This window comes from Papio anubis, chromosome 6, assembly GCF_008728515.1.
Source record: "Papio anubis isolate 15944 chromosome 6, Panubis1.0, whole genome shotgun sequence".
In the NCBI taxonomy this organism is placed as follows: domain Eukaryota; kingdom Metazoa; phylum Chordata; class Mammalia; order Primates; family Cercopithecidae; genus Papio; species Papio anubis.
The window spans coordinates 107,889,413-107,901,176 of record NC_044981.1 but is presented as its reverse complement, the minus strand read 5'-3'; the positions used below and the strand labels follow the sequence as shown (position 1 = coordinate 107,901,176).

General features: G+C 40.0%; 1 protein-coding gene across 2 annotated transcripts in view; it reads right to left on the bottom strand.

The window, feature by feature from the left end:
- The window catches only part of CNKSR3 (CNKSR family member 3), a 104,445-nt gene that overhangs the window by 17,927 nt on the left and 74,754 nt on the right, over window positions 1-11,764 (bottom strand). For both annotated transcript variants that reach the window (XM_021937714.2, XM_031667344.1), the window contains exons 5-7: window positions 9,723-9,764; window positions 6,752-6,871; window positions 4,411-4,470 (exon numbers count right to left, since the gene is read on the bottom strand). In XM_021937714.2, coding sequence (XP_021793406.1) covers window positions 4,411-4,470; window positions 6,752-6,871; window positions 9,723-9,764 — 222 coding nt within the window. The remainder of the gene's footprint in view (window positions 1-4,410; window positions 4,471-6,751; window positions 6,872-9,722; window positions 9,765-11,764) is intronic.

The following is an 11,764-nucleotide window of genomic DNA, read 5'->3' as shown; positions in this document are numbered from 1 at the left end:
AACCTCAGCCTCTCAAGTAGCTGAGATTACAGGCACCTGCCACCACGCCCAGCTAATTTTTTAGTAGAGATGACGTTTCACCATGTTGGCCAGGCTGGTCTCAGACTCCCAACCTCAGGTGATCTGCCTGCCTCAGCCTCCCAAAGTGCTGGGATTACAGGCGTGAGCCACTGCGCCCAACCTGGACATACTGTCAAAATGATTGGCTGATAGAAGCTATTGGCTCACTAAAAAATTCTTACACATATCCTTATCAAAAAGCTGACCAACTGTTCAACACGGAAAATCATCCTTGTAACTCTGTCATCTCGTTTCCTTATTAAAACTAAATGTCGTTCTTATTCTACTTTTCCATATTATTGCAATGCTGCTAAAATAGAAAGTTGGTGGGAATAGAAATTGCTTTAAAGAAAATGAATTTAGTTTTCTTTTCATTTTCAGATTACATTCAAAAATGAGTTTTCAGTGTCAAAACAAAACCCGAACTTTTTTCCCTTCAAATAATGCCTGGTTATTAATTTACCATTGCTGCAACAAAAATATATATAAAGGGATATAATCCATTTGTCAAACATTTTGCTCACGGTGTTCTTGTTCATATAAGCCACCTAGAACTCCTATGTTGAAGGTATCTCACATATGACTAAGAGAAGAAGAAAGGACAAACCTTGGATTTCAAATTCTAATCAAACCTTATCTAGAACAGAGTATTTAATTTTCTAACTTACATCACTGGCTGAATCTTCAAACAATTTCCAACTATCCAAAAAATAGCACTTTTGAACACGGGGAGAGGGATAGCAAGACCCAAGACACACTGGCTGAAGTTTCTCTAAATTGTTGTGACAGGCTCAGCAGGAAATTAACAAGCAGCCCTAAACTGTAGAAATATTCCCTTTGATTTTATCTAGGTCCATACAAGGCCCTGGTAACTGTGACAGTTATTTGTGAAAACATTTAAACTCCTATAGTACCCCGCAGTGCTCACCTGAGAGACCAGCCCATGTTCATCTCAAGTTTCTGGTTTTTTGTTTTGTTTTGTTTTGTTTGAGACTAACTCATGCTCAGTTGCCCAGGCTGGAGTACAGTGGTGCAACCTCAGCCCACAGTAACCTCTGCCTCTGAGGCTTAGCCATTCTCCTGCCTCAACCTCCTGAGTAGTTGGGATTATAGGCACCTGCCACCACACCCAGCTAATTTTTGTATTTTTAGTAGAGACGGGGTTTCACCACATTGGCCAAGCTGATCTTGAACTACTGACTTCAGGTGATCCGCCCGCCTCGGCCTCCCAAAGTGCTGAGATTACAGGCGTGAGCCACTGTGCCTGGCCCATCTCACGTTTCTCACATCACTTAAAAAATGAATTTATCTGTGCTCCTTTTTGTTCCGTGTGTCAGATGCTGAACCCACAGTTACAGGCCTACTTTAGTAATTCTGATCTTAATCGGTCGAGTCCAGTTAATCTTCCTGGGCAAGGGATTCATTTAAGATAAGCTTCACTTTACAAAAGTTAGCCCAAAGGCCAGGAAGTCCCTGTCTCTACATGTGCAATCTTAAAAAAACATGCTCTGATGTCCTGAATTGACTTCCCTTCCTAAGGACCCTTTTGCATTCATTTCTCAAATGTCCAATCAAGTGATTAAGAGTTGTGTTTGGCAGAACACTGGTAAAGAGAGAGTTCGGTACCAAAATTCTGCCCAGGGCAGTAGCTCTTGCCTATCTTCACCATGAGGAGGACAACTGAAAAATGATGCTTGTGTTGGTTTGCTGCAGAAGGGTCATGACCTAGAGAATAATGCACCCATTCTTCAGAGGCTAATCTAACTCCCACTTGATCTGAGGAGTGGAGGATAGAAGTATGGATGAGGTTGTGTCAAGACTCTTGTCAAGGTCTAAAATAACATCAAAAAAAGAATTAAGATAGAGAAACATCAGACACTGTTGGGTCTGAATTTGGAATGATCCTGGCCTCTCAGGTAACTTACCTTCAAAGAAAGGGACTGAAGGCCTTGCTTGCTTGCTTCAGCCTCAAGCAAGCATTGCTTCAGCCTCAAGTCCAAGATTGAAGAATATGAACATAATTCACTTGTGAAAAGAATGGGTGATTTTCATCCACTGCTACCTACCATACTAGGCTTCTATTAAAACATTCTGACAGTGAAGTCATAGCAACCTTAAGTGATGGCCAAAAGCTGACCTGGAGCTGGCACTTTCTACTGCCATTCAAGTATATAATACCCAACATTAAGAATAAAATATCCAGGGGCCAGGCGCGGGGGCTCACGACTGTAACCTCAGCACTTTGGGAGGCCGAGGCGGGAGGTCAGGAGATTGAGACCACCCTGGCTAACACGGTGAAACCCCATCTCTACTAAAAAATACAGAAAATTAGTGGGGCGTGGTGGTGGGCGCCTGTAGTCCCAGCTACTTGGGAGGCTGAGGCAGGAGAATGGCGTGAACCCGGGAGGCAGAGCTTGCAGTGAGCAGAGATTGTGCCACTGCACTCCAGCCTGGGGGACAGAGCGAGACTCCGTCTCAAAAAAAAAAAAAGAATAAAATATCCAGATTGAGTCGGGGAGAAGTGGGCTCTCACCTAACTTCCCACACTTGTCTAGAAGACTTAGACTTACTTAGCCTAGTGTCTAGCACATTCCAGGTCCTCAATAAATGCGAACTGAATGACTAAAGGAATGAGTGACATTTTCAAGTGGATTACCAGATGGAAGAAGACAAGTTTTCTTTTTTGATCTCTAACAAGATGGTAGCCACCACTCCCGGAGATGACTTCCATACAGTCTTACATGGGAACACCAGGGCCGACCCTGAGTCTGTCAGCCAGTGTTACAATTCTGGTAGGAATTCAGGGAATATATCATTAATGACATATGACATTTCATTTAATTCCCAAAGTGCTCAGATTACAGGCGTGAGCCACTGCGCCAGGCCCGGATTCTTTTCTTTAAAAAGGGGGGTGGTGCAAGAGGAAGGAAATACTCTGCCTTCTGGTAGTAATTCTGTAGTGCTCCAGATCCAACATGGCAATTGCTTCAAAACCCAATAGAGTTGGAAAACACACTGGTCTGGTTAAGATAGACAATGCAATCATCAAATTGCTAGACTGCAAAACTTCAACTCTAAAAACTGAAATGATATTCACCATGTTTCTCATCTATACAGACATGACTGTGTTCTTATCACGGCTAAGCTGCAACATACTGAGTCTCAATCAAGAATGAAGGAAGAATCGTGTGTTGCATCTTGTGTCTTTTCTTCAGCACCATCCCCAGCCTAAAAGCAGAGCTTCCTGTGCTGTTATTATCTAGGAGGTGACACGGTATAAAAACTCCTAGTGACTCTTAGGGCTTCCTCGCTGTAGCTCAACAGAGAATCCTGAAAGACACTACCATTTCCTACCCATTTATCTACCAGAACCATGCAATGCATTTATAATTCATTGACTGCCTTAAGCAGTATCATTTTGTCAGTACAAAAATCAAGTGCTTCTCACAGACACTCAAAGATCATGCCATTTTCCGAAAGATCTAGCAGCTGAAGCTCAAAATTAGACACATATTTCTACCAAACAGATTAGAAAAGCAGCTACTAAAATTTCCCCTAATTTTAGGAATTATCTCCTCCTGTCTTAGCTGATTAAATAGGTTAATTCCCCCAAATCCATGGTTCTTTTACGCAGACCCAGGGAAGCTATTCAAACATTTTTAGTTTCATACCAATGTCTTTCAAAAGCAAGTCATATTGTAGGCTGCAAGAAGAAAGCATTCAACTAGCTCTACTTCTCACAAATTCAAAATGTTTGAGGGGCTAAAGTCAACCCTACACACAGCAGAATTTCCAGAAGGAAGTACACAGTGTACACAAGTCTCTCACAGTAGAAACAGACCTGCTTTTCCTATTCAAAGGGTGGGGAGAGAGGACTAAATTTCAGTATCATGCCAAATATTATGAAACACAACTATAAAAATATGTTGTAAAAAAAATCCTGAAATAGCTGCTATGGAGACATAAAAATTCCATTAAATCAAAAAATATATATTTTATACACATGGCTACCAATCCCAGTTCTTATAAGAGTGATTCTCAAAAACAAAAAGATCACTGCTTTTGTATTTATGGCTTAACACTTCCAGGGTGCAAAAGCAGTAATTAACACAAGGGTAGCATAAAAACTGGGCAAGGTGTATGAACAAGAGCAATAAAGGACGATTTAAATAATAAATTGACAACAGTTGGTGACAAGCAGTACTCTGTCAACAGAAATAAATAAAGCAGGTACCCATGCTCTCATAATAATCAAACAGCATGCACACATTTAAATTCAAAGTATAGAGACTGTGGATCAAATTTGTTTAAACACACAACAGCTTTTACACTTAATGAATATACACTTACATTTTCTGTGGTTCCAGTAATCACGTGTAACCCATCGTAGGTTGATTTGATGTACATGCCCTGGAGTGAGTCACAAACAGATTAACTCATTACTCCAACATTTACAGACATCGCCCCAAGCAAGACTTAAACTTATAAAACATTAAAAACAGTCCCTTCAGAACAATACTCGTTTTTCAGCCTCCCGAAACATCTAGAAACAAGATCCAAAGGGTGGTGAAGGGGAGCTAAGCAGACTGAAATACTGGTGAAAGCAGTAAAACGTGTGATCTCTTTGATACTATAATCTGTGTACCAGGCACACAGAATTATGCCACAACTCCAAGGATGTGGGCTTTTTCTTAGACCTACAGAATGAGTGAATGAGGGAGGCACTTCAAACAAGAACGGTTCTATTATGTTGACGATGAGACGGGGTCTTGCTATGTTGCCTAGACTGGAGTGTAGCGATGCCAACACAGCTCACTGTTACCTTGAACTCCTGGGCTCAAGTGATCCTCTCACCTCAGCCTCCCCAAGTAGCCAGGACTACAGGTGTGTGCCACCACACCCAGCTAATTATTTTATTTTTTTAATAGAGAAAGGACCTCGCTATGTTACCCGGGCTGGTTTCAAACTCCTGGGCTCAAGTGATCCTCCCACCTCAGCCTCCCAAAGTGCTGGGATTATAGGAGTAAGCCACCACACCCAGCCAAAGAACAGTTCTTTCTTGACCATTTCTTGGTCTAGGGACACAATATATTCATTTAAATTTGGTAACCGAAATAACCTCAGAGTGACTATTAAAGCTACTAATAATCAGACAAAGATATATGAACAAAGATTATTAAATAACAAAGCATAGGTAGCAAATTAGTAACAGACATCCTTCCTTTTAAGGGAAATGTAAAGATGAATGAATATTCTCTCTCCTAAGAGGCCTGAGAGGCAAACTCAGAGGCCATGACTCACTGAGTGATACACCGAATATATCACTGAGGAATTATTTCTGCGTTGGACTCACCACATTTAATGCTGTTTAATTAAACTGCTACAAGATGGGAAAAGAGAGCAAAAAAGTAGAACGGGCAAAACATAGTTGCTCACCCTGGTATCTATGCTGTAATAATGTGGACCCTCCTCAGACATTATGCTGCACTCAGCCTGCTCATTAACCTACACCAATTTATGATGAGAGACCCATCAAACACCAACGCCTTCAGGTTCTCCCCATTCCTCTCCTATCCTGTTACTTTCACTCACAGATTATATCAGCTTCTCCCCTACACATGGTACTCCCCCTCCCAGGGCACTGCTTGTATAACTCTACTATCTGAAATGACAACTCCATTTCTGCCTGCTCAGGGCATTTATCTGCTTAAATATTTGACTATAAACCTACCTCCAGGAAGTCCTCCCTGTTTAAACTTAATCTGTTATAATCCATCATTTGCCTTGAAGTCAACCAGTACCAGTATGCAAATTTCTGCTCACTAAGAATGTGGGCCTAAAACAGTCGGTTGATTTTTGTTTTTTTCTATCTAAGAGCAGAGACTACCTTAATAGCTCCCAACAGCTACCTATACATTAGATACTTCCCCCCCTCCACCTTCTCCTCCTCCTCATCATCATCAATACCAGCAACCGTAGCTGCAGCCACATTAATGCACACGTACTATGTGCTTGGGGCCTGGCACTTGGCATTCACAATCTAATACAATACTTTCAACAACCCTATGAGGAAACTGACACGTAAAGAGGTTAAGTCCCTAAAGAGCCGGGAGATAAACCCAGCTCTCTCTGACTCAAAGCCTCTAAGCTAACTAATGGGCTTCACAGCTTCTTCACGAAAATTTCAGCAAATTAATCCCACAGGATGCACGCTAGGTACTAGGAGACTACCTGTATGTAGTCCCACAGCCTGTTATGATATAGCTCGTATATTACTTATGAAACGTTTCTAAACCCTTCTTAAGAATCACTGCCTTCAGCCAGTCTCTTCTCACATTCGTCTAAGTGCTAATAGAGACTTTCAGACAGATGTTGTTTTTGTAGCCAGAGACCATATTTCCTTTGTGTAAATGTTTTATATTTCCTTGCATTGCTAAGTCCTAAAAATAAAGTGTTATCTTCAAAATATGAGTATACAGTTTTTAAATTGTATTTATTTTTATACTTTGAAGATAGAAAACATATCAACAGGATTCAAGATAGCACATTCCTAACTACATCACGGAAGGCGGTCTAACTTAATTCTACTTTTCAGAATTATAGTGAAAGCAATAAGGAATTTTTTTAAAAAAAATTTAGTAAATGATGATATATGTTATCTGAAAATAAAACAAGTGTTATTAGAACTTACCAGGCCTTCCCCAGGTTTAATGTTTGGTAAGTGAACTTCCTCCAGACATGCACATTGGCTCATCACAGGATCTGTGGTAGATCGGATTGTTTTGTCACAGATGCCATTTAAAACCTTGACCTAGAATTGGAGAAGCAAATAGTCAGGAAAGTTCAATCATTAACCAAGTTTATCTCAAGCTGATTTTTAGAGAAACGCATTTCACCTATAATCTTTAGTTCTGGTCGGCAATCATTCTGATAATTCTGCTCAATGAATGCATGGCGTTTAGACTCCCTGTTTACCATCCGTGGGAATAGTGCCACTATTTCAGCTTTGTTTACAAAGGGCAGTTTTTATATTCACTCCTCCATGACCACCGAAGAGCACAGGCCAGGCAGAAATCCCCTTTCAGCAATGAAGTGGAATCATCTCTCCAAGGCCACCTACCTGACTTTTCAATGATTGCTCACAGTCTCTGAACACCAAATATTGACAAGGCAAAAAAAAAAAAAAAATTGTTTTCAGCCTAAACCATTTTTTTAATGGACTTTACTTTTTAAAGCTGTTTTAGGTTTATTTAAAAAATTGAGCAAAAAGTCCACTGAGTTCCCATATATCCCCTCCACCACCACCCTCCATTCCCAGCTTCCTCTATTATTAACATCTTGTCCTAGTGCAATGCATTTGTTACAAATGATGAACTAGGCTGGGCACAGTGGCTCACGACTGTAATCTCAGCACTTTGGGAGGCCAAGGTGGGTGGATCACCTGAAGTCAGCAGTTCAAGACCAGCCTGACCAATATGGCAAAATCCCATCTCTACTAAAAATAGAAAAATTAGATGGGCATGGTGGCAGGTGCCTGTAACCCCAGCTACTTGGGAGGCTGAGGTTGCAGAATTGCTTGAACCTCGGAGGCAGAGGCTGAGGCTGCAGTGAGCCGAGTCACACCACTCTACTTCAGCTTGGGTGACAGAGGGAGACTCTGTCTCCACAAAAACAAAACAAAACAAAACAAAAACAAATGATGAACTAATATTCAGACATTAACTAAAATCTTTAATTTATATTAGGGTTCACTTTTTGTGGTATACATTCTACGAGTTCTGACAAATGCCTAATGTCATGTATCCATCATTACAGTCTCATACAGGATAGTTTCAATGTCCTAAATATCCCCTGTGCACAACCTAATTATCCACCACCCCATTCCTCACCATGAACCCCTGGCAAACATAGATCTTCTTACTATCTCTGTGGTTTTGATTTTCTAGAATGCCAAATAGTCAGAATTTTGCAGCATGTAGCCTTTTCAGACTGCCTTATTTCAATTAACAATATGCTTGAAAGTTTCCTCCATATATTTTCAGGACTTAATAGCTTATTTCTTTTTTATTGCTGAATAATATTCTATTTTATAGATGTACAACAGTTTCTTTATCCATTTACCTATTGAGAGACATTAAGGTTGCTTCCAATATTTTTGGCAATTTTGAGTAAACCTGCTATAAACATCCTGTGCACATTTTTTGATGTAAATTTTCAACTCCTTTGGGTAAATATTTAGGAGCACAACTGTTGGATCATATGGTAAGAATATGTTTCATTTTGTAAGAAACTTTCAAATTGTCCTCCAAACTGCCTGCACCATTTTGCATTTCTACCAGCAATTAATGAGCATTCCTGTTGCTCCACATCCTCAGCAGCGTTTGGTGTTGTCAGTGTTTTATATTTTAGCCTATATAATAGGTGTATAGTGGTATCTCGTTGTTTTAATTTGCAATTCCCTAATTACAGATGACATTGAACATCTTTTCATAGGCTTATTTGCCATGTGTATGTAAGTACCTGTTCAGATCTTTTGCCTCCTTTATAATTGGGTTGTTTTGTCTTCTTATTCTTATTTTAAGAGTTCTTTGTATATTTTGGATACAAGTCCTTTATCTGATAGGTGTTTTGAAAACATTTTCTCCCAGTCTGTGGCTTGTCTTTTCATTCTCTTACCAGTGCGTTTCACATAGCGGTTTTTAATTTTAATGAAGTCCACGTTATCAATTTTTCTTTCATGAATTATGCTTTTGGTATTCCATCTGAAAACTCATTGCAAAACTGACTGACAGTCACCTACATTTTCTCCTATGTTATCTTTTAGATGGTTTATAGTTTTGCATTTTACATTTAGGTCTATCATCTTTTTAGTGATCACTCACATTCTTTGAATGCCAAACACCGAGGAGGTAAAACTAAAGAGACAATGAGAGGATCCCTATTGAGTAGTCTCCTTGTAGAAGTCACAGTGGTTACGTGTGGTATTTCCCCAATCAGACTCATCTAACCTTTCAAAATTAAACAACCAAAGAAATCAGGAAATTCCAAAGAGTGATTTTTCTTTCCAAGGGGGAGAATCCAAGAAGTGATACTTTTTACATTCCTCCAATTTGTTTGGCCTCCCTATTTATGGAAAATATATTTATAGCAGTTTCATTGCTAAATTCCTCAACATCAGTAGGAGGAAGGTCTTATCAAAAGAGCACAGGCTGGCTTATGTCAAAAGGAGGAAGTGATGATGAATAGTTACAAAATGCTCCTTAAACAGTTACAGCACATCCCCCCTCCATCATAAGGTTGTTGCCAAGAATTTTTTTCTTAAATCAAAATGGTCCTAAAGTGAAATTTGCACATCAGTTCAATCATGATTAGCAGGCTAGCTAGCAATGTACGTATAACTGTATCCTGATATAATGTTCAGAAAAAGTAATAATAAAACAGAGACTCAATGTAGCTAATTTAAGCACAGGAATTTTCACAGTAGTTGGTCTTGTTAAGTAACTTTTGTGCTTTCCCTTCCACCTAAATTTAAAAACTCATGTCCCAAAAGCCAATATTTCAGAGTATCTCCTGAAGCAATTAGCCACGGTGCATTTACTTAATGTGATTCCCAGTGCCTTTGGAAAAGGAATTTTACAATAACTTTTAGAACGCATACTTACCACAGTTAAAACTTTATCCTCCATTTCTGCTACAAAGCAATCCTAAAGAAGGGGATGGAGAAAATGAACACTGAGTACAAGAGTTAAAAACCTTCAGAACTGTTGGCTTAGCTTTCTAGATATTTTCTGCAGCTCAAGGTGGTCCCTGACACAGCCCTCAGCCTGCACAGTCCTGTGGGACTGGGATGGGAAAGGGAGGGCACAGTGAGAACAGAGCTGACATTCTCACCTTCTGAAGGTCCGGCTCTCCCCTGACCCAAGGAGTTCTCATCCAAGGAACCCATTTGGCCAATTACTTAATTTGAAAACTTACAAAAATCATTGCACTGAAATCCACCTACTCTCCAGACTGTCCAGAGAGTAGTAAGTCAGAAATCCAAGTCAAGAAACCTGACGATGGCTCCCAGTGTGCCCCCAGGAACAGATAGCAGCGGGCCGACAAGCTGGCAGTCTTTAGCTCTGGACCTGCCTACAAGAATAGCTTTCAAATAAGGGCTTGAGTAAACTCAGCCACAAACGTTTATTTTAAGCACCACTGAGATTAAATCAGATATTTCAGTCCTTGATAGATGAAAAGAGTTCAACAAAACATTCATTAACACACTGCCAAAAAAGTGGTCTTGAGGTATGCTATTGATGACACGAAATAAAGGGCTGGAATGCAAAGCATTATTTATTCAGCTTAAGAACAAAAGGCTTGGAACACTGTATGAACTGGGTTAGCTGATTATAGGAACCACCATTGTCCTGTCTCAAAGCTGCCAAAGTGAAATTGCCAATGTGAAACTTTCACAGTTAACCTTCTAGAACTCATCCGTAGCAAAGGATTTCAACCTATACTGCAGAATGCATGCAGAAAAAGTCAATACAACTAGATTCTATAGAGTTTATTCAGCACTATTAACTGTAATCCCAAGCTAGGACAATCTTAAAGATAATGCTAATTCTTTTATGTACATGAAAAAATGTTAATCAACTGTGTTGGAATTGTCAGGCGAAGATTTTTCACTTCAATCAAAAAGTCATTTTTAGGTTATGTTTTACTACTTCTGAAGGAGGAAGATGACTACCAGTTTCTACTCTATATGATTTAATAATCAGACTTTTATTGTCTTCTTAAATTTGCTTAAACTTTTTTCTACTAGATAAAAATGTAGGAAACGATAATAAGGACTGCTCCTAAAATTTATACTGATTCTCAGGAAAAGAGCAGCCCAGGGAGAAAAGACTCAAAAAAAATAAATTTAGAGATGTATTTTTACATGTGTGAAGTTGATATTAACTTAAACTACAGGAGCAACCTCTGTAAATAGGAATAATTATAGCTAAAATGTGCTTTTCCAATTCTATCTTATAGATAAAACTAAACTGTCAACTACCGTTATGGCTCATCCCCCATTAATACTGTCTGACGGATTTGTTAAATAAATTTCAACCTTGGAAACACAGTATACATATGTGATTGTGTGCTAGAAATAAAACTAATACTTTGTCTTTGTGTTTATCTTTCATCACAAATTTCTTTCTTTTTTTTTTTTTTTTAGACAGGGTCTCACTCTGTCGCCCAAGTGGGAATGCAGTGGTGCAATGTCAGCTTACTGGCAGCCTTGACCTCCCGGGCTCAACTGATCCTCCCATCTCAGCCTCTCAAGCAACTGGGACCACAGGTGCACGCCACCACGCCTGGCTAATTTTTGTATTCTTTGTAGAGACGGGGTTTCGCCATGTTGCCCAGGCTGATCTTGAATTCCTAGACTCAAGCCATCCACCCGCCTCGGCCTCCCAAAATGCTAGGATTACAGGTGTGGGTCACCACGCCCGGCCCACAAATCTCTAAATTAATACAAGCACTGTCACTCCGGGGAGACCATCACCTAGAGGCAGAGAGCAATTCTCAATACACCAGAGCTCAAGAACAAGGTAGACTTGTGACCGCATGGTTCCTACAACTTGATTCCTTGAGGGATCCAAGAGGTCACCAAGAATTTCGGCTCCCTGCGGTGGTGACTGCAGTGGTGATGGAGCCAGCAGCACGAGGAGCT